The 22,577-nt window shown below is 50.0% G+C and overlaps 1 protein-coding gene across 1 annotated transcript in view; it reads left to right on the top strand.

Moving 5' to 3' along the window:
• RXFP1 (relaxin family peptide receptor 1) overlaps positions 1-22,577 on the top strand; it is a 1,623,004-nt gene that overhangs the window by 1,463,518 nt on the left and 136,909 nt on the right. The window contains 1 exon segment of the mRNA XM_069631337.1: positions 14,667-14,738. Coding sequence (XP_069487438.1) covers positions 14,667-14,738 — 72 coding nt within the window.

Raw genomic sequence — 22,577 nt, forward strand, 5'->3', positions numbered from 1 at the left:
TAGCTTACTAGGGGATGGATATAGACAATTGCATACAACTCTGAATAACACTCCTTCCATACGATTTCCCAGGACATTTTTGCTACACTGCAATCGCGCGAGCGCGGAACGAGTATTCCTGAGGGGCCCGGGAAGTTGCACACGCGATAGGCCTTTGGCGAGCTGGGTACTTGTATTTCTGGGTTGCGCAGGAATTATCACACGCGATTACGCTGTCTGAGCGGGGTACGTTTATACTGAGGGGTGCGCGGGTACTCTCACAAGCCATTTCGCTGTCTGAGCGGGGTGCGTGTATTCTGAGGGGTGCGCGGGTACTCTCACAAGCCATTTCGCTGTCGGAGCGGGGTGCGTGTATTCTGAGGGGTGCGCGGGTACTTCCACACGCGTTCCCGCTTGCAGAGCAGGGTACGTGTATCCAGTGGGGTGCATGGGGAGTCTCACACGCGATAGGCCTTGGGCGAGTGGGGTACGTGTATTTCTGGGGTGCGCAGGAACTTTCACACGCAATTTCGCTGTCTGAGTGGGGTACATGTATTCTGAGGGGTGCGCGGGTACCACCACATGCGATTTCGCTTCCAGAGCGGGGTACGTGTATTCTAAGGGCTGCGTGGGAACTTTCACACGCGATTTCGCTTGCAGAGTGGGGTACGTGTATCCAGTGGGGTGCGCGGGGAGTCTCACACGTGATAGGCCTTGGGCGGGCGGGGTACGTGTATTTCTGGGATGCGTGGGAACTTTCACACGTGATTTCGCTGTCTGAGCGGGGTACATGTATTCTGAGGGGTGCGCGGGTACTACCACACGCCATTTCGCTTGCAGAGCGGGGTACGTGTATCCAGTGAGGTGCGCGGGGTGTTACACACGTGAATTGGCAGTGTGGGTCCTCCCAGGTGTGCCCTCTACCCCCTCCCCAGCCCCTGCAGGCAGCCCACACCACAGGGGACTACCCTGCACCCCTGGTCATGTCCCGCAGGCAGCCCGTCCACCATGGGCATGCCCCCCAGCCAGCCCACATGTCACCTCCCACTAGTGATCACCGACTCATGTCCCCCTGCACCCCCACCCACCCAGCATTGACGGTCACCTGCCAGCAGGCCCTGACTCATGTCCCCCTGCACCCCCACCCACCCAGCATTGACGACCACCTGCCAGCAGGCCCCGACTCATGTTCCCCTGCACCCCCACCCACCCAGAATTGACGGCCACCTGCCAGCAGGCCCCGACTCATGTCCCTCTGCATCCCCACCCACCCACCATTGACGGGCATATGCCAGCAGGCCCCGACTCATGTCCCCCTGCACCCAGCATTGACAGTCACCCGCCAGCAGGCCCTGACTCATGTCCCCCTGCACACCCACCCACCCAGCATTGACGGCCACCTGCCAGCAGGCCCGACTCATGTCCCCCTGCACCCCCACCCACCCAGCATTGACGGTCACCTGCCAGCAGGCCCCGACTCATGTCCCTCTGCACCCCCACCCACCCAGCATGGACAGGCACTTCGCAGCAGGCCCCGACTCATGTCCCCCTGCATCCCCACATACCCAGCATTGACGGTCATCTGCCAGCAGGCCCCGACTCATGTCCCCTGCACCCCCACCCACCCAGAATTGACGGCCACCTGCCAGCAGGCCCCGACTCATGTCCCCCTGCACCCCCTCCCACCTAGCATTGACGGCCACCTGCCAGCAGACCCTGACTCATGTCCCTCTGCACCCCCACCCACCCAGCATTGACGGGCACCTGCCAGCAGGCCCCGACTCATGTCCCCCTGCACTCCCACCCGCCCAGCATTGACGGCCACCTGCCAGCAGGCCCCGACTCATGTCCCTCTGCACCCCCACCCACTCAGCATTGACGGGCACCTGCCAGCAGGCCCCGACTCATGTCCCTCTGCACCCCCACCCACCCAGCATTGACGGGCACCTGCCAGCAGGCCCTGACTCATGTCCTCCCCAACACGTCATAAAGATGCACAATCATGGGCCTCATGTCCACCAAAATCCCTCAGCACGCCACCCCAGTCTTGAGAGGCAATCAAGTCCCCAATCCACCCCACACTGAAATGGCTATTCCATGACACAAACCGAAAGTCAACTATGCACATCAAAACATGTCCCTCACACACACACACTGGGTGCCAGTGATTGTCTAAATCCATTTTTTCACATGCAGTAACCCAATGAGCGAATACCACACATGGAAGTAAGAAATAAAAATGTATTATGAACAAAATGAATGAAATGAAATGAAAGCATAAAACATATTTCAAACATGAAATGAAATGTATGTCCGAAACAGAATAAAAAAACATATGAAGAACCAATCCAAAGTGATGAAAAGCAAAATTTGTCCAATCTCACGGTCCACCAAATGAAATCCAAAGGAAACGTAAATTGAAAAATCCATGGTGATTAATAAAATAAAATCCTCACATAATCCATTGTTCAACTATGTACACCGATTTCATCCAGGGTCCATGAGCCCAACGAAAGAAATGAAACCTATCCAAAAAACTACCTAAGAAAAAAAACTATATACAAAGGTGTGGGGCATAGTCCAATCACCCCAAAATAAATGAAAATGAAAATGAAACCCAACACTACAAACTATATACAATGGGGGGGGCAGGCTAGTCCGATGGCTCACTTTCTGATTTCCCGGGCCAGGGCATCATCGAACTCCTGGTCTATGTCCTGGAGGCGGGCCTCTTCCATGTCCCTGAGGTTTCGCAGGGACAATGCCATGTTCAACTCCAACTCCCTGCGAATTGCCTCGAGGCACTCTACCCACCTCAGCACCCTGCGCATGGAGTTCTCCGCCTTGACCATTGTGAGCCGTGCCTCTTCCGCCCACCCCCGCTCCGCATCTATGGCCTGGCCTAACTGCTGCCACACGGAAGACACTTGCAATCCAGGGTCCTCCTGCCCTCCGGCCGATGCCTGCCCATCTGATGTTGTTGGCCCTGAGACATCATTGCTCCCACCTTGAGCCTGCTGCTGCCGTGCATGTGCCCTGCCGCTGTTGCCTGCATGACATCCACCTGCTGGGGTCCAGTTGTTGGGGTAGCCACCCCTGCTGGACCTCCGACTCCCGACTGTGGCAAAGATGTGTCCTCCACCAGCCTGGCTGCTGGGTCAGGGACAGCTCCACAGGTTGCCCCGGTGACACTTGGGCAGGAAGATGGCATGGAGGACGACTGGCGCATAGGGAGTTCAGTTGAGGAGGGGGTCGGCAGAAGCTCCAGCACACGGAGGAACCCAGCACTGGTGACCCCGCCTAGTAGGTTGACGCGGTCTTCGAGACATTCGAAATGACATGCGCTGTCCTCGCGAGAACCCCGCACGTCATTCCGAATGTCACGAACACGCAACGACACCCCACCCAGGACAGGCTCAATCCGGTCCTGGATTGCCGCGTCCGCAGGGAGAGGAAGGCCACTTGTTGTGCGGCTATCCCTTCCTTGAAAACTGGTCTGGACGAAGGCATCCCTGCTGGTGCCGGATGATGCAGTCACAGGATCGGGAACAGGATTACACACAGGCACCTCCGCGGCGGCCTGTGCTGCCTCCTGTCCATGCCCCTGGACTGCACCACTGGCACCAGTGGAATGCCCCCCTCCAGGCCCCGTGTGTGTGACTTCCACGGCCTCCTCCTCAACCAAACCCGCCTCCAACCTGGATGACGCCGTGCCATCTTCCTCCGTAGGGCCCTGTGGGGTCTCAGCTGCCCCTTCTGCTGCCGAGGAGTCCACCTCCGACCTCCGCCTCTTGGACCTATCCCCGGCAGCTGCGGCCGCGGAGGCGGCACCAGACTCCTCACTCCCCGACGAGATGGCAACCTGGGAGGGGAGCTGGGCCTTGCCTCTCCGGCTGGCGGTGGGATCCCTGCCTGTGTGCTCCACAGCACCGTCTCCGCCCTCTTCATCAGTTGATGCTGCAGACAGGGAGAGACAGAACACAGGCATCAGGGCACTGTACAATGGTCTGATACACACATGACAGTTGCAGATGAATGGCAGTCTCAAACTTCCCACATGGCCTCACACTCCCCAACACACATATCATTTCTAGCAACACACACGCGCAAATGAACAGGAATGTTGCAGCAGCCAGCACCATCCATACAAATACAACACCATGACCATCCGAAGGTTAGCCTGACGTCACATGAAACACAGAGATTGGCAAACACATGCACACACGCCACCAGACGTACATGCATCTGTACATCTACACCATCTGTTGCAGTGAAATCCTCGGCATCCATGTCACATCTGCCAATCAGCCTCCTACATGTCAGTGTCACATGCATCCATGGTGTATCACAGTGGCACACATGTCAAATACCCTCACACACACATGTACACCATGCACACACATGAAGGTGGAACCTGCATCCATGTGTCACACCCCAACCATGCCATGGTACATACACAGATATGTAAACCTGTGTGCACCCCAACATGCATTTGGCCATAATGCTTTTGTACACATACACCATTGATGTGCCTCACACATGACTGGACTCTCATGCGGCAGGCTCGTGTCCTTGTACATAGACATCCATACATGGGCCTTCCAAGACATATGTGCAACCTGCACACACCTGCCACACCTCAACATGCACAGCATCCAATCAGTATGCATGCACACTTAGCGCTCGACTCCGGACACGTCTGCCTCCCAAGGACCTGGAGGTGGAGCGCTGGGTCTATACGTTCCAGGACCCTCATCTGCATGTTGGTAAGGCGGACCCAGTGCCCCTTTGCATGCTTTGCCTTCAGGAGACGCCGGGCCTTGCTGAGGGTCCTGGACCTGAAGTCCTTCCAGCGCTTCCGGACGTGTTGCAAATCGCGGGCTGCCATCTCCTCCACGTTGATGGCAGCCACGATGTCCGTCCAGATCCTCTTCTGGGTCCTGGGGCTGGGCTGTGGAGCAAGATGGTACTCCAGTCAGGAGTCTTCTGTTCCAGCGGGGGTGGTCACAGCAACTGTACCCCTGCAGATGGCTGACGTGCAGGCACCAAATAGCAGGGCACGTTGCCAGCAGGCAGCAGCAGATGGCAGGTGGGAGTGTGCTCGGTGCTCTGGGGGGCAGTAATTCGGCCTTCTGGGCAGGAGCGTGGTCTTCCGTGTGTTGTTGCGTGGCCAGCTTGATACGGAGTGATTTGGCATGTGAAAAAACAGCATGTTAGCGTGTAATTCGAGGAAAGGCCCTCAGCGTGTAAGCACGCCTGTGACGTTAGACGCACTGGCATTTCCCACAACACGGGTGCATGTTAATTGTACACGTGAAAAAACTGCATGTGATTGGAGGAAAGGCCCTTAGCGTGTAGGCGCCTAAGTGACGTTGCACGTGTGGGCTGGCTTAAAAGGTACATGTAGGACGCCATTTTCTTGTACGTGCTTTTTGTGGAGAGCGAGTGGGTGATTCTTGTCGGTTCACACGTGATTACTTCACAACGGTTCCAGTTCATACTCCCTGTTTCCTCAGACTGCGTTCATTTCTTCTTTTGGCGGGGGTGTGGCCAACGCGCGTCTTTTTCCAGGCAGACGGTGAGTCGCGCACATATTTTCCAACTGTGGTTGCCCCGTGTGTCGCGTACCCCTTCAGAGGTCATTGTAGGCTGCATGTAACACGCATACACTTATTTTTGTGTTTCTGGGTGCCACAGCGTAGTGTGGGTTCCTTTTTCCACGCACGTGGTCTACCGGGGGTTGTGTGCATGTTTACTTTTGTTTTTGGGGTGCCTGTGTGTTGCGTGACCCATCATCTTCCCCCAGGGGTCACAGACAGCCTTGCTAGAGCACTAGGGTACGAAATTCCATCTAGTACCCTAACCCTTTCATCCCAATTGCCCAGGACAATTGTTTACTGCAACTCCCATACACACAACAACATCAGTGCCATGGTTGGGTGGCGACCAAGCAGTAAGGGAGGAAAAGGTGGCTGACCTCCAAAAGGTGGCCATGATAGGGGACGTGGCCAGGATGTGCAGGGTGCCTCAAGAGGCCAGTGTGTGGAGGACCAATCGGGGCCAACTATGCCCCCCCCAGTGGTTGTGGGAAATGTAGCTGACACCATCCCAGCTCAGCCCTTGTTAACCGGCCCATTTTGTCAACTGAACCGACACAGGATGACTCCCAGGCTGACTTCCAGGTCACCAACTCTAAGCCACGTGTGGCGGTGAAAGTTGCTGTCACCAGGCCACGTGGATCTGGGGCAAAAATGTCATCTGCTGCCCCAAGTAGCCAGGATGAGGAGGCTGCAGGGGCAGCTGCAGCTCAATCCACCCCAGCTCCGAGTCTCCCAGCCGGGACAGTGTCGGTCCAAGTCCATCACACCGACGTTTGTCAGGCCAACATCACCCTTCAGCCAATGCCTGCACCGAGACCTTTGGTCATTGTGCCTTTGCAAACTTCAAGTACCCAGTCCACCTGCCCTTCTGCCCCTACCAACCAGAGCGGCATAAGCCACTCAGGATCCGCACCACCTTCCAAGAAGAAGAAGCGTGCTCTTGCACTACAGGCTGGGACCCCAGACACGGCTACACACTCCGGCACGTCAAGGAAGCCTAGCTTCAATGACGCCGAACTAGATGCACTTGTGGCCTATGTGTTGGCACACAGCCGCAAAATGGTGGTGACTGCAGGGTGCAAGACTACGCCTGCTCAACGTAGGGCCCACTGGCAGACCATCGCGGACCACATTAGTGCCCGTGGATTTGTGAGGCGCACAGCTGATGATTGCTACAAGCCGCGGAATGATCTGAAACGCAGAGCAAAGAACAAGCTGGCTTCCAATCATGCCTCTACTCTGGTGACTGTCGGTGGGTCTCCACCAGAGGACGACCAACTCACTGAACAGTGTGTCGCTGGAACCTTCGTCACAGAGGAACAGATCTGAGGCGTGGGAGACCTACCAGATTTTGAAGCATTGTCCGGTTAGTGCCCATGCATGTGTGTGTAATCCATGTGTATGTTACTTGGGTGATGTGTTCTGATTGAGTGCCAGGTGAGGGTGTGTAGTCATGACTGGTATGGGTCACCCATGTGCTTCCTCCAAACCATTCCCCGGACTTGGGTTTGGGTATGACAGTATCCCTTCTGACCACAGTAGCCAATTTGCACCAGATTACTGCAGTTGCCCTTCAACTGTCATCTTGCAACAACATTGTTCATAATGTTTTCCTGTTCATTCAGCCTGATTGTTTCAATCCTTGCCATTTTTACGATGCATTTTTCTGCCCTACTGCCACATATGTGACATGCTTCTGTCATAGATTACACCCCACAATGGCCCACATGTATTACCTTGTTATGGGAATGATTTAACCATTCAGGCTGATTGAGTAATGGCCTGCTCACAATCATTTTTGGGCCCTGTTTGTATGTAGAACATGACTGTTGTCTTCTGTCATGTTGAAGTGACCAACCATTGATGTATCCATCTGCCTGCCATCACTGTATAATTGAACAATGGATGTGTTGCAGTGTGTGGCACATGCGTAGTTTGTCACACTATTTTGCATGTTTCATTTCATCATGTCCATCTCACATGGATGGGTGACAGTACTCATTCACTAACATATGGCTGTAGTTGTCAAATGTACCATGGCTATGCTACATGACATCTGTGTGATGGCATGTGTCATGTATGTGTATTGGACATGCCACTCACAGGCTAATGTGTGCTGCCAGTGCAATCCAGCATGCTGTACATGTGTTGCTTTTCCATCTTAGAGTCCTCAGTGTGTGCTTTTTGCCTCCCATTGCAACTCGTTGACAGTGCATGCATGACAGAGTTATATTCATGTGGGACATGTGCAATTAATGTACTGGATCTCTGTCTCGTCAGGCCTATGTGTGTGCTATGGTGCTCATGCCTGTTTCCATTTGTTGTCTGTCATGTTTTTGCAGGTGATGAGGCACTTGATGCTGTTGCGGAGGAGGGGAGGGTGCAGACCCAGGAGGAATATCAGCCACAACCGGGCACCAGTGGAGGACGTGCGGTGGTGGTGGGTGAAAACCCATTCCTCCTGCAGACCATACTGTCCACGGGTGTCTCTGGGTATACCTCCGCAGACCTCTATGATTCAGGTGCTGAATCGGACAGTGAGACATATGTGCCATCGCAGGTGAGTGTTTCTGGCAGGGATGCTGTTCTGTCCAACCCACTTGCACCAGGGGGAGACCCCTCTATGGGGATGTCAGTGTTGGAAAGTCCGCCTGTGGCTGTTACGGATGCAGGGTCACACTCCACAATGTTTGCTCCTGTTCCTGGGCCAGCTGATCAAAGGAGGAATGCAGTCCTGCAGCCTCAGGCAGTGCCATCACAGCAACGTGCAGATCGCCTTGCCCCAAACAGGTGTGTTGCCCGTCAACGCGGTGGCCATGCACCACCAGGCAATACAGTGTGGGAGAACTCCATGTACAGCATTGCAGCACAACAGGGAGCATTGTGTGAAATGATGGCTCAGGCAATGGATAGGGTGGCCACTTCCATTCTCCCCCCTGAAAGGCAGATGGAGCTCCAGCAGCAGGCAACAGACTCCATTTGCCACTCACACAGGAGGACATGTTGGTGTCCAACAGGGACCGACGGGCTGGACTGGAGGCTCTGCGTGAAGCCATTTCTGTAGAGTCACAGGCCCACAGGGAAGCCCTGAGATTAGAACACAGGTTCCTCAGAGATACTCTGAGTGAACTTGAGGCTTCCCGGAATTTTAGGTCAGAACAGCAGCTGAAGCAGCTCACACGTTCACTCTCAGCTGAGCTCCAGGCAACCCGTGCGGAGATTCGGGCATCACGCGAGGCCATGCATGCAGAAATTCAGGCAACCCATGAGGTGCTGCATGGGGATCTCCGTACCATTATCCTGCAGAACCAAACCTTCCAGACCTGCATGCTTGCTGCCAGGGAGGACCATACCAGGGCTTTGCGTTGGCTGCCTCCTATATCACGGCCACCTCCTAATGTAGCAGCAGAGGGTGAAGAGAGCGACGGTAGTTCTCCCACTGTAGCATAGCCGTGCAGGCCATGAGCCCATGGAGGTATTTTTTTTTCCACCATCCATGCATGTGGGTGTTGGGATGCACCCTGTAACTCGTGCCTCCTGGGTGGCCTCCCCCAGCCCAGTCCACACATGGTCATTTTTTCTAAAAAATGTTTCTATTTTTTTTTTACAGTGTGTTGCTTTGTGTGGCTCCCATGGGCATCCATTGTGTATTCCAGCTGGGCACATGCAGGCTTGTCCTGTCTTTGGGTTAGATGCTTGGTTTCCTGACACAAACACCCCTCCTGCTTCCCCTTTCCATGGGCTTGCAAAGGGTGTGACCAGGTGACAGTAACTTACACAGTGACATTGGGCTCTCATGAGTTGTGTGGGCAGTCTGTAGTCAAAACTGTGTGTACATCCCTAGTGGGTATTGTTGTTGGATTCTACAATGCATGGTGTATTGATATGTGCTCCTGCATCCATGTCTTTCTCCTTGTTTACATGTAGGTTCTTCATGTCTTCACAAGGCCATCTCCTTTGCAGATGCAGTTCATGTTGTATGCAGTACACTGACACATTTGCCTGACAGCAACACCCTGCAGTTGGAAGGGGTCGATGTGCTGCCTTGGTCAGGTTGTGATACTTGCACTACTTTGATTTTTTCCTGTCTTATGTTGCCATGCTTTCTTCCTGTACTGTTGTATTGTGTTGCTGGTAAGTATTTGTTCATGTGTGGTGTTTCTTATTGATTACTGAGAGCATATTGTCTGTGGACTGTTTACATTTGGAACGTTGCACTTTGTGACACTTGTGTCATGTGTTGTGCATTCATTTAGTTGCTTTCACATTGCATGCTATGCCATGGTGTGTTGGGTAGCTGAGATGGGGAGGGGTTGGGTGACATGGCAGTATTTTGATGTGGTATTTTGCAGGGGGGTAATCTTTCATGCTGCATGAATGTGTGTCTTTTTGTGACACAGCATCGGATGTCTTTGAGTAGGTAGGGATGCACACAATGTAACACTTCCAGGTGAACAATCTCAGGCTGGTATGGTTGTGACAATTGACTGTCTCTTTTACCATCATCATTGATTCTCAGCTGGTATGTGCCAGGGCTGTGTGCACTCCGCAGGGGTGTGATTTTAGGTGAAGTAATTTGCCACAAGCTGGTTAGGGCTGCCTCACCACATGCCCTTTCACCTCCCATGTGCAGCGGCCGTGCATGTGGTTGGGGATGTGGGGACACCACGATGTCCACCGGCACGCCCCGGCGTGTTGCAACATTGTGCATGACACATGCTGCCACTATGATCCTGCACACTACTGGGGGCGTGTATAGCAGCTGCCCACCAGAGCGGTCAAGGGAGCGAAAGCGTGACTTGAGCACTCCGAATGTGCGCTCCACTATGCCCCGGGTTCCGAATTGGCGTCATCATGTAGGTGCTCAGAGGGTAGGCACTGTCCCCTGGGGAGGTGATTATGGTTCTCATTAGTGGGGTTTTCCCTTTTCTCACTTTCTGACATGCATGCGCAGAGGCATTTATACTCACCAATTAGCCATGTGTCGCCATGCCGGCCAGCTTCCAGGTCCCGGTTTAGGGCTGACATTCTGAAAATGTAACTATCATGGCTTGCCCTGGATAGTTGGCATATACTGAAGTTATTATTCCCTTGGCATCACATACAACCTGCATATTGATTGAATGCCAGTGTTTGCGGTTTCGATATATGTGCTCAGTGGCCCTGGGAGGACGTAGCGCCACATGGGTGCAATCAATGGCACCTAGCACTTTGGGGAAGTGTGCCACCCAGTAAAAGTCCTGGACCACAGCCTGCCTTTCTGCAGGTGTTCTGGGCATGTATATGTGCCTGCGGACTGAGGGGCGTGTAGTCATGATGGGCAACACCTGGTGTAGGCAACATAACTGCATGGCCTGTGACACCCCCCCTCCACTATGGCACTTGTCCGCTGAAATGACCCAGTAGCCAAGACGTGCAGTACATTGAGCACCTTTTCCAAGGGGCTCAGTGCTTGGGAGCACAGGGTCGCTGATGTGAGGTCATCCTCCCACTCCCTGACCAGTTCTAGGATTATGTGCGGTGGAAACCTGTACCTCCCATACACCTGGTCATCAGGCATCCGAAAAAGGCTGGCCCTGGGTAAAAAAATGAGGGGCCTGGCTATCCTCCTTCTCCTGCGGTGTCCGCCGACTGCTGCTCCGAGGAACGGTACATTCATCGTAGCGTCTGAGCTTGTTTGTTGTTTGCGTGCACTTTTATGCTACGTGGGCCCACTTACCCTGCTTCCTGCTGGTGTACGTGTTTCCGGATTAGCGTGTCTTTTTTGGCGCACGCCTTTCCCCTGTTCGATTCCATGAATACGTGTTGTTGGCGCGCGTGTGGGCGTTGCAGGCATTTACCTCCTGTATTTCCCCCGTAATGCCTACATTTTCACGTGTTGTTCCCCATTCCACATGTTACGCCCCGCGTTACACCCACTTTTGTTGCGTGCGCTGCGCTATTTGCGCTTTCCCTGTGCGCGTAGCACATGCCGTTTAATGACGTGTGCGCCCGCGTGCGCCAACCACGATTTTAGCGCACATCCCAGGATTTACACGCGCACTTAATTCCGTGGATCGATGTGCGTGGCTTTGGCACGCGTACGCTGCGATTTTCACGTTTGCGCTGTGATTTTCCCGCTTGTGCTCCCCTGTTCGGCGCACATTTATTCCATGAATCAGCCCGTGTATTTTCACAAAATAAGAAAAATAAATACCACCACTGCAAGGAAGGTATGGTATCAACAGTAAGACACACACAAATGATCACATTTCAAGAGTGTTTATTGAACTCTCGCAAGGGTGTGATAAACGCCTATCTAAACCTAAATCTATGGAGGGGAGCAAGCTACGACCATCAAATAATAATAATGCAGTCCTAGTGGAGTCAAAATAAAAGGGCCTATACTAAAAAACCTATTGCCAATCCTTAGCGCTAGTTTACAAATTGTGTGGGACAGTCTTCATGAAAAAGAAAGAAGTGTTAACAAAATGATATATCAGGAAGTTCGGGCCGTTGGCCTCCCTCCCCCATGTTTTCAGCACTGGGCAAGGCAGTACACTCGAGCAAAGCACACATTCTGGCTTCTCCAGCACAAGGATACAGTTCTGTTACCAGCATGATGAACAAACAAATAAGATGCACATTTTCTTTTCCTTTTACCAGTATTCAATTTGGGTGTTCACCCTGGAACCCCCTCATCTGGGCTCAGATCCCTTTCAAAAACAATAGTTCAACGTTGGATCCCCCTTTTCCAGGCTCAGATCCCCTTATTACAATGTTCAGAGAATATTATTTCTCGGGTGACTCACGGTTCACCCCGCATCCTCCTCAGCTGGGCTCAGATCCCCTTTTGTTTACCCAACTAGTCTCACTCAGCCGGGCTCAGACCATTTTCAGTATATTTTAAAAATCAAGACTTTCAAATGTGCACAAGGTGTAGCTTGACCCATTGTAGGACCACTTTGATCTCAAGATTTGTTGTAGGAGCCAAAGACAGTACCACGACGGCAATCGCTCCTCCCTGCCTTGGTTATCGAATGCAGGAGAGCCCCGGGTACCTCCAACACACTGTGCAGATTTGATCAGCTTTCGTTCCTGGTCTTAGGTTTCTTACTTTCCAAGGTTCACAAAATTAATGGTCTTTACAGGTCAAGGGCACTTCCCTCAGTACAACCCTCTCTGGTCTCGCCGTCTTTCTCCTCATATTAAACTGCCATTGTGGAACTGCTGTTTCCTTGAGTTTTCTGCCTCGCTCAGAGTGTGCTTTTGTGCTCTGCCTTTTATCTGTTTGGGGACATGTGATGGAAGTCAGGTGTGTGTGTAATGATCAGTAATTGCCTGACCATGCCTGACAATTGCATTGGGACATGTCAGGTATACAATTCTGGAGTTAGTCCATTGTCGCTCACGGTGAGCTGTCCGTGAGAAAGTGTTTGTGTCGGGAAAGGGAAGAGGTTGAGTTCTTAGGTATCCTATCTGGCAGGATGGGGAAAAGGTGTTACAGGGAAGGGGATACTGCGTCTCACCATCCAGTGTCCCACTTCCACTCCCCGAAGCCCCCTCATCCAGGTGATCCTCCCGCACTGGTCCACCCCCAGGAACTGGATCCAAAAGCGATGGCCGTGTCCTGGCCACCTGGATGACAGATTTCCAGGGACTAGTAGGTGAGCCACCTTCAGGTTTCTCACATAACTGAACTGCTTAGTATTATGTCTGGCATCTCAAATCCATTGTTAGGGCAATTCCCATAAGAGCATGCACATGCTGAGCCACTTGTGAACGGTTTGGGAGCCATTGGAGAGTGTGCAAGTACTTCCTCATGGTTAAAGAAGTAAATAACAGCAATAAGGGAGTGACGTTGTGTATTTTCCATTAAGGAAAGCATGGTTATGCCCCACTGGTATAGTAGAAAGTTCAGTTGCTAGGATATGTGGACATTAGATACAGAAAGATGGATGAAAAGCTAATTTACTATATAGTCAAATCCTTAACTCCTATCAGGCGTTCCCCTGATAATTGCATTGCTGTCAATGCATGGCTAGTGGTCGTGTGGTGATAAATAATCAGAATGGTGATAACAAAAATTGGATGGTTGTAGGCTTGGGACAAATACCAACAGGCAAACCTTTAGCAAAGAATAGACCGACATTCAATAGGCATAACATGGTGGTGAGTTTTGATAAAACAAACAGTTGTTTCATATGAGAGACCCATGTAAGACTTCCACCGTCACTGAACACACCTCTTCAGAAAATGTAAGCATGAGTGTTTGGTTGTGAGGGGCAGGTAGTGGGTAACAATGGCCATAGGGACTAGCCTGGCCAGGACGGTCAATGGGTGGATTAAATACCAAAGAACACCCAAAGGCTGTGTCCCTCCTCACATCTCATCTCTTTCTTATTTTCATTTCCCATGACAAGAATTTCAGCTTATAGGCAGCACTTTCAGTGCCACTTAATATTCAAAACTAATAAGGGGGCATATCTCGGTTTGTCGCAATAAATACACATACTTACTTTGAGGTTAAAAGGAGAACATGAGGCTAAACATGATGAATTCATGAGCCATAGTGCAGATGTAAGCTTTGTTTCCTTGTTGGACACTTCTTAGGAACTGCATTTTTTACATTAGATTGTTTTCTACAGAAACTGTTCTCGGGAAGCATTGTAGCGAAACCTTCTGTAAAAAAGTAAACAAATAAAATGGCCGCCATGGAAAGGAGAGACAGGACTGCATGTAGTCCCATCTCCCTTTCCATGGCAGCGTGTCACAGATCGGGAGCGGACATGCCGGGGACAGAAGTGTGCCCGGCATGTCCACTCCCGAAAAAGGAGAAGGTAAGTGGGGTGGGAGAGGGGGCGGGAAATTTGTTGAAAAGAAGGGGAGGGAAGAGGAGGCAGGGGCAGGGCACTTACCTTGATACCCGGTGGGGAAGATGTCAGCCTCCTGCCCTAAGGAGGCTGCAGGGTGGTGGGTTACCGTCTGGTAATGCCCCCGTTACGAGCCTCCTCATTGGCTATGAGGCCACCACACCCCCCCTTGCCAGGTACTAATAGGAAAATATCTCGAGCCATTTCTAATTGTATGTTTTTAATTTGTTTGCAGGAACCTTTCGTGCAATCCCCTCCAGAAAATACAAGCAGACCACTTTGACCATGTTGCGAAACTGAAATCCTTGTAAGCATTGCACACATATTATCTTTTTATTTCTTTCGCTGCTACAACCCTTAAGATTTATTTTTTTTATTTTTATTTTATTGTATTGGGCATTTGTAAGGCACTTATACATCAAGAAAATTGTGTTTCAAAGTGCCTACAGGGCAAAGGGAAGGGAACAAGGGGATATACAAAAGACAAAACAAAGTGGTCCTACTAGGCCTTGTGAACCTTTGGATTGTGCAAGTGCAAAAAGAGAGAAGGATCAGGGGAATGGTGTAAGTGCTGGAGAGTCTACAGAGAGGTGACGTGTCAGTAAAACAGTTGTAAGGCAACAGGTAAGTGCAAGAGCCGGTTGTGGGGGCAACCAGTAAGTGCCAGGCAGTGACCACTAGATGGGGGAGGGGTCATCCAGCCACTACAATAAGTGCTGGCCTGTGAGGCCAAGTGGTGCCCGAATGGCAGGTGCAGGGGGGGAGCGGATGCTGTGGGTTATCGGACAAAAGGCCAGGACCCGGAAGGACACATAAGGGCCCAGGCCACCAATCACAGCTACTGTGGGGTTTAGCACGGGAGGGAAGGAGGAGGAGAAGAGAACAGTCTTAAGGTGTTTAAGATGTTTGTGGATCTTGAGGAGATCCGGCTCAAGGCGGAGAGAAAGGGGGAGGTTGTTCCAGAGGAGGGAGCCATTTGCCAGAACCCAGGTTACATCTGAGGCCTTTCATTTTTGATGAGCTCACTAGTTTTACCCAAGTAACAGCCGCGACAAGAGCCTGACCTGCTGCCGCAGCAACAACCAAACCCGTAAAATGTAAAAGGTTAACAATGGATAAACACTTTTAATTAAGCAATATCATCATGTTCTGAGGGCTTCACCAACCTCATGTGGGGAGGAAAGATAGCCTAGAGGCAACGCATTTCTCCTGAAGCAAGATAACGAGGCGCCACACAGGTTCGAATCCTGATCCCACACTTAGAAACCACTCGCTGGTATTAAGCGTGTTATAAAGGAACAATAAAATAAATAAATAATGGACCAGGCCTAAGTTATAGGCCCGACCAAAGCGAGGGCCTTAAGGCCAGGCCCAGTGCTGTTACCTGTTACCGGGCCGGTGAAGCCCTCAGAACACGATGTTGTTGCTACTAGTACCCCGAGGGAAACCCTCAAGGTTCTAACAGCAACTGAAAAAAAACACCTGTGCTAGTTTGTTCGCAGCAGCAGCTGGGGAGAGTTAGGATTGCATGGAAATGGTAGGTGGTGCTCCGCTTAGAGCCCCTCTTCCATTTCCATGATAATGACCAGGAAGCCAAGTGGACGGTGTGGCACGGACGTAGGAGCCATATTCAGGTATTGAGGGCGATGGGCTGGATTTGGGGTCGGAAGGCAGGAGAGGAGAGAAAAAAGCAGCACCATGTGGACCACTTGGGTTGCATCGATAGATTCAGTCCTGATATGGAGCAACATGATTGGCTGCAACAGGTGCTAATAGAAAATCCAAAGTTCAATTAAGTAAGATATGATGTTCCTTCAAAGAAAGGCTTTTGATCAAGCAATACATGAATCGAGGTTTAAACTAATTACAAAGAATCTGTGGTTACATCCCCAATAAATTGACAGCCAATGATTTCAGCCCCAAACATTCATCCTGTCGGGGGTGGGGGCGGGGGAATTTGCATGCCTGAAATGAGGAATTGGGGCTTACGTGAGGGGGATAAATCCTTTACGGAGTGTAGGGGAAGGGAGAGGGTTTTAAGGAGGCATATGGATCCCCACAAAAAGACAGAGCGAGGGCAATTAAAAAGAGTAGGCACCCGATTTCCATATTTGGATGATGAAACCACAAAGAACCGAATCTGCAGTTATTTACTTTGGCGTATGCACAAGTAGAGGGGCTTTGAAATGCTAATGGGCCTCATTATGACCTCGGGAGTAGCCGTGCCTGTAATACAGACACGGCTGCCGCCAGTGTCATTTTCTTTCCGGCGCCCGCGAATGGGCAATTTCCAGGTTATTAGTCCCTGCCGGACCTGGTAATTGCCCATTTCCGGTGCCGGAAAAAAGATGCTCCCCATAGGGCCGAATAGGAATGGGGAGGTTGGATGCACCGGCACCGTTTATAACATTGCTGGTGCATCCGACATGCTGTGCTCGCGGGTGCCGCTCTCCTGGGCGGCAGAAAGGAACCCGCTGAGCTCAACTGGTAGTTTGTCGGTCGGGAACTATGGTACCGGCAAGCTTACCGGTACCGTAGTTCCCAGAACGGCAAACTTATAATAAGGCCCAATGTGTCTTTTTGAGTGAGTTGTGACTTGACCAAGAAATGTGCTATTCCCGGCCTTCATTTCACACTTGTATCTGTCCAAGACTAGTTGTAGAAGAAATTACAAATATGCTACTTAGAAAGAAACAGAGATTGGGGGAAATGACCTCATGCACCCCGAGAGACCCTGCTGGGACAGTATCTTAATAGTCTGTCACCCCCTTGATTAGTTCCTACAAGGAGCAAACAAAGAAATAATTAGCAAATTACAGAGAGAGACCTCTGTGATCTGCATTTTTAAACCACCCCCTTTCTGCTTTTCATGGACATGGATGCGTACCACACAAAATAGTTAAGTGCCACTACCAAGAGCTGACTGGGGTCTGCACACTTTTAAAATGGTGGCCACATTCTCTTTGCCCATCTGGAGGCCTACGTAGATTCCCACTCGACTCCCCATATTGAAAACCTCCAGTGCGCCTCATTGTCTATGGCCCTGTGCTGCTGCTGTTATCCACCTGGACTGCCCTTGAACCTTGTCCGCCTCTGTGTTATTGGCTGCTGTCCTTTCTGTGCACCTCCTGTTCTAATTGTTTGGCCACCCCACCCTTAGTTCCAGTTAGAGGCTGTTACTTGTACACCACTCTTTGGCCTCAGCCAACTTCCTATATGCTGGTCCTAGCCTCTGCTTGCTCATCCCCTGCACCATTCCTTGTACATCTCTTGGCCTCTCCCTTCTTTACTTGTTCCAATCGGTCCTCCTTTTGATCTTCTGCTCCTCCTGCCCCCACTTCTGACAACCCCCACCCTGTAATGCTTTTGCCCCTCACCCGGTACTTTCCTCCATGCACTGATTGCTGGTCTGTTGCATGCATCGCCCTTTGACTTCCTAGACCTTTCCATCTCCCCTTTCGCCTGTTCCTAGTAACAATACAAATAATAATATCACATTTGTACAAAGCACTTCCTGATGTTTCATGAATTGGGGCCAATACAAAATGAGAGGACAGCAAGGGATATTTACAAGGGGGTGGCAGTGAAATTACTATAATGGCAGGAGAGAGAGAGTTCGGGTGGGGGAATGTGCTTGGATATTGTGGGGGCCCTTTCAATATGAAAGAGATGTATCTTGAGGGAAGCTTGAATGCATGAATGCTGCTGGTGTTTTGGAATTCCGTGGGTAGGGATGACAAGTGATGGGAGGTGGGATCAGAAACTAGGGTGAAGAGGATGGGCAAGGAATGGTGAGATTGAAATGGGGGATACAATGGAGTATGAAAGGTGGAGAATAGTATGTGATAGAAGAAACCAGGTAGCTAGGGATATTCCACGGATGGGGATAAAGATCTGTGGCAGAAATCTACTGTAGGTGTATTAAGTGAAGTAAGTAATTGGTGTGTTAGCTCCCTGTACGAAGGGTGCAGCCAATCAGCTCACTCAGATCACATGCTGAATCTGGCCTACTTTCCAAGTGAGCAGAGGTCGAAACACCCACAAACTCTTAACTTCCCCTGTGACCCTCTGCTGCTCTCTCCCATGAGGCCACCTCTTACCCTTCCCCCACCCACTCTGCCGCTGAACCCCAGACACCCGGCATACCCTGGTTAAAAAAACACACCTACCTGATATCGGGTCCCATCGCCGTTCTCCATCCCCTCTGGTTGCTATCAACAGAGAAAATGAAGCACAATTTTGAGCAGTCTTCTTTTGTCAGCATTGCTTGTCATTCTTGAAAGCATGCTCACTGTGGAGCATATTTTCATGAAATGGAGCCTACTTTAAAAGAATATGAGTGCCCTAGAAGTGATTACGTTGTGCTAATGGCAGGAATAGGCGCGATAGCGAGCTGACCCATCCTCTAATGACCCCGGGGGCACTTGGTTATGGAACTTGCTTTGCTCAAGCCTATCTCCTTAGGCTTTCAGGCCATGACCAGCCAAGACAGCCCGCTACAGTGGTGGTTAATGTTAAATTATTACCCAATCTCAATAACTGATCATGCTACTGCGCGCCACTACTGCCAAAGCCTCTACTCCTTGTTAATGGCTTGGTACATTTGCCTCAGTCTGCTACTTAACTGAGAACTACCTTTTCATCTTTCCCTCTCTCCAACCCCTTCATCCACACTACCGCTGAGCAGCTTTCATTTTCCCATTTTCTTTCTCGTTTTCTTTTTTATTGCCTTATTTTCTCTATGTCCCTTTCAATTTCATTCTTTCGTCTCTCATTGTTTATTGCTTTTTTGCCTGGGTTTTTTCTGGTCTTTATCTGTTTGTTTATTTTTTTTACATGCTTACATCGGTATTTCTTTTTCCTCTTTCGTTATTTGATGCATATGTTGTAACTTTGCTAATGCCAAGTCTTTTCTTACACACACATGTCTGTGCCGGAAACATCACGTATTATCCTTTAGTACGGGCTGCATGGTCCAGTTGGAGGTGTTTGTTGTGTCTGCAAAATGGTCATGGCAGACACAGTATTCTTAAAAAAGCTTCCTAACACATTTCTGGAATGCTAAACCCGAGTCCAAGAAATCCACATAAAGACCTAGGAAGAGTAACTTCAATGTCATCAACCACTTTTTGAAAGTAAAGGATCAGTGGCATTTCTAGGAATCTTTATATTGAAGGACCTTATCTAACCATAAGGACTTCAATATTGTACATTGAGATGGTAAAAACAATGTATTCTCAATGCATTCAGGTTTCAAACATTAGATTTCATTTTTATTTCGATGTTGTTTGATGTTGTGAGCTGAAATTTGAAGATGGTCATACCCATTTACGCTTACAATTGGAATGTGTCGAACGACTTCCACGTCCCTACATAAGAAGCTTGTATTCACAATCTTCATATCTTTATCACTTCCCCTTTTACAGGTTATTTGCACATTTGGTTTTCTCAGGCTCCCGTAACCTAGATCATTTTCCCAGCTCTTATTCACAAAGTTTGCATTGTTATCAATCCCCCTTTCATAGGGTATTAGTACATTCGAGTTTCTCAGGCTCCCGTAACCTGCATAGCTTTCACAGCTGTTATTCACAATATTCATACCTTGTAACGGTAGAGTTTGCATCTGGTTTCTCAGGCTCCCGTAACCTAATCGCCCTTCATAGCCTTTGCTCAATGTGCCCATACCTCTCAGCGGCGCGCTCTGTCGGGTTTCTCAGGCTCCGGTAACCTCGTTGGCTGTTCCTGTGGCTACTTGTCTCTGTAGCTACAGTCCGACGTGTGCAGAGCTCAGAGACTCAGGCTCCCTCTAAGGATCTGATCTCGGCGTCCATTACTGGCCTCCCAGCCCACCACCACTCATTCATGGTCGCACCACCAGATGAAATGTCGGGATTCCCGTCTTGGCTTATTCTCCAACCTCGGTTCCTCAGTCGGGTAGAGCATCACCTTCAAGTGTTCGGCTCACCACTTGCTCACCGTGCTTGCTGCCACTTGTCTGTGGCATAGCATGTCTCTGCTCCTCCAGGACGTCAACGATGCAGAGGCTTGCCTCTGCGTACCAGTTTTCCTACCTCGGTAGGAGTCTCTCCTCTTATATACATCAGAGGAAAACACAGAACGGTATCCTTCTTTGCTGGTTATGATGGTTAGGCTATAAGAGGGTTCTGTTGATGCTCTTTGACTGTGTCATTCAGGTGATCTCCAGCATTACCTGAAGTCAAAGAGATAGGAGAAATGGCACTATATGGTGAATACCAAAACAAAAGTATTCAAAAGAGAAATAAGAACAGTCTTTTTAGTGCCAATGTAGGCAGATAATGTGTTCCAGGCAGGGAGTTCCTTATCAGAATGGCAGTTTTTGTCCCCAAGAGAGGAGTCGCTCCCAGTGAGATACCACTTTCCCAAACCCCTAGAGAGGGTTTGGCTAAGCGGGCTCCCTTCCTTAGCCACAAAAGGAGTAGCTCCCCCTAGGGGAGAAGGGAAGACTATCCTCCATTCGTCACAGTAGACATTCCATAGAACCATATTGCAGAGAGACGGAGATTGTATGTGCATGAACAAAGCAAAAGGTGCATTCAATGACTATGTGAACACCCTTTCGTAAGTCCTCTGGTCCTTATTAGGTACTCTGCTCCTACCAACAAAGGCTGGAAAGTGTCTGTGGTGCTAAACCTTAGAGCTGCTGCCTGTGCAATATGTCTGAAAGTCCGTAGCAGAGGCTGCATTAGACTGTAGAATTGTGCTGGTTACTTTGCATCCAATGCAATTATGCTCTAGTCAGACTTTACAATGTAGCTAAACAGCAAAAAAGACTTATTCCAGACATATGCAAATCAGAAAAGCACATAGTGTGCCTTTTAAACTACACTGCAAGACAGTGGAATCCGTCTCTGAGACTCCGCAATCTTCAAGGTACAACTTGTTTTACATCTTGGGAATGAATGCATGCACTGACACAAAACGTGACATGGAAAGTCATCTTTGTGGCTTTTACTCATCCAGTGTTGTGAATCGTGTATGTTACAAGGTGAAGATGGGGTGGTATGCGAAGGGTGGATAACTACAAGGGTAAAGTGTTGGTTTCTGAACCCAATTTAGTAAGATTTGCAAGTTTGAAACCCATGGCATGGCCGACTTAGCCTTTCACCCTCCCGAGGTGGAAACATGAAGTATCATTCACAATCAGATAACAATAACACATGTTATTACAGCACCTAGAAGATGGAGGAGTCTGGCATGAAGCGCTATATAAGAACACAATATTATTATTATAATGCAGTGGCCTCATCATGCTTTCTATTAAAGAATTTACATGACCAGGCAAAAGCATTAAAAGCAACGACAGGCAAAAAACAAGTTCAGTGAACACTGTATCCATATCTCCCCAAAACAATGTAAAAGAGTTCCATGCGCTCTATGGTAATTGTTTGTGCTGGTCCTGCGTGGTGCACCGCCATGTAAATATTGCTGCAACAAACCTGCACTGGGCGGCAGAGACTGCACCACAGGTACCTCAAAAAGAAAGAGGTAAACAAGGTGGTCCAAAAGATGACATTTATTTAAGGCTGAACCTCCGGGAGGCAGGTCGAAAAAAACACTACTGGTTCTTTGCAGCATGTGTCCATATATAGCTTATGATACAAAATATCATCTATATGATATCACATGTTACTTGATTAATGGCATCAGCGTAGTTTAATCCTCAGGCTGTATCATGAACCCCTTTGCAGGCAACTCGATTAAGTTGGTAGTGCATGCTGTCGAACTGTGACGTCGGCAAAAGTGTCCTTACCATGAGAATGTGGTAAAGGATGATTAGCCCACAAGCTCATCAACATAGCGCACTAGTGCTACTGCACATGCACATGGTAGGTATCTATCACACATTCACGTTATATTGAGGAACCAGTGCACCAATCCTTTATTTATTTATTTATTTATTAGCATTTATAGAGCGCACAGCAGCCCTTAGGCACCGTGGCACATTTTCATGCTAAGGACACTTTTGTGACCACTGCAGTGCAAACGCATGCACACTCTTGTGTTACAGCCATAGTAATGCCTCTGCCTTTCCTGCTTTATTCCAGCAGTGAGTCCGCCCCAGAGGTCACCATGTAACACTGGCAACTGTATAACTTGCACCACT

Source organism: Ambystoma mexicanum, chromosome 6q (genome assembly GCF_040938575.1).
Source record: "Ambystoma mexicanum isolate Mex_15411 chromosome 6q, UKY_AmexF1_1, whole genome shotgun sequence".
Lineage (NCBI taxonomy): Eukaryota > Metazoa > Chordata > Amphibia > Caudata > Ambystomatidae > Ambystoma > Ambystoma mexicanum.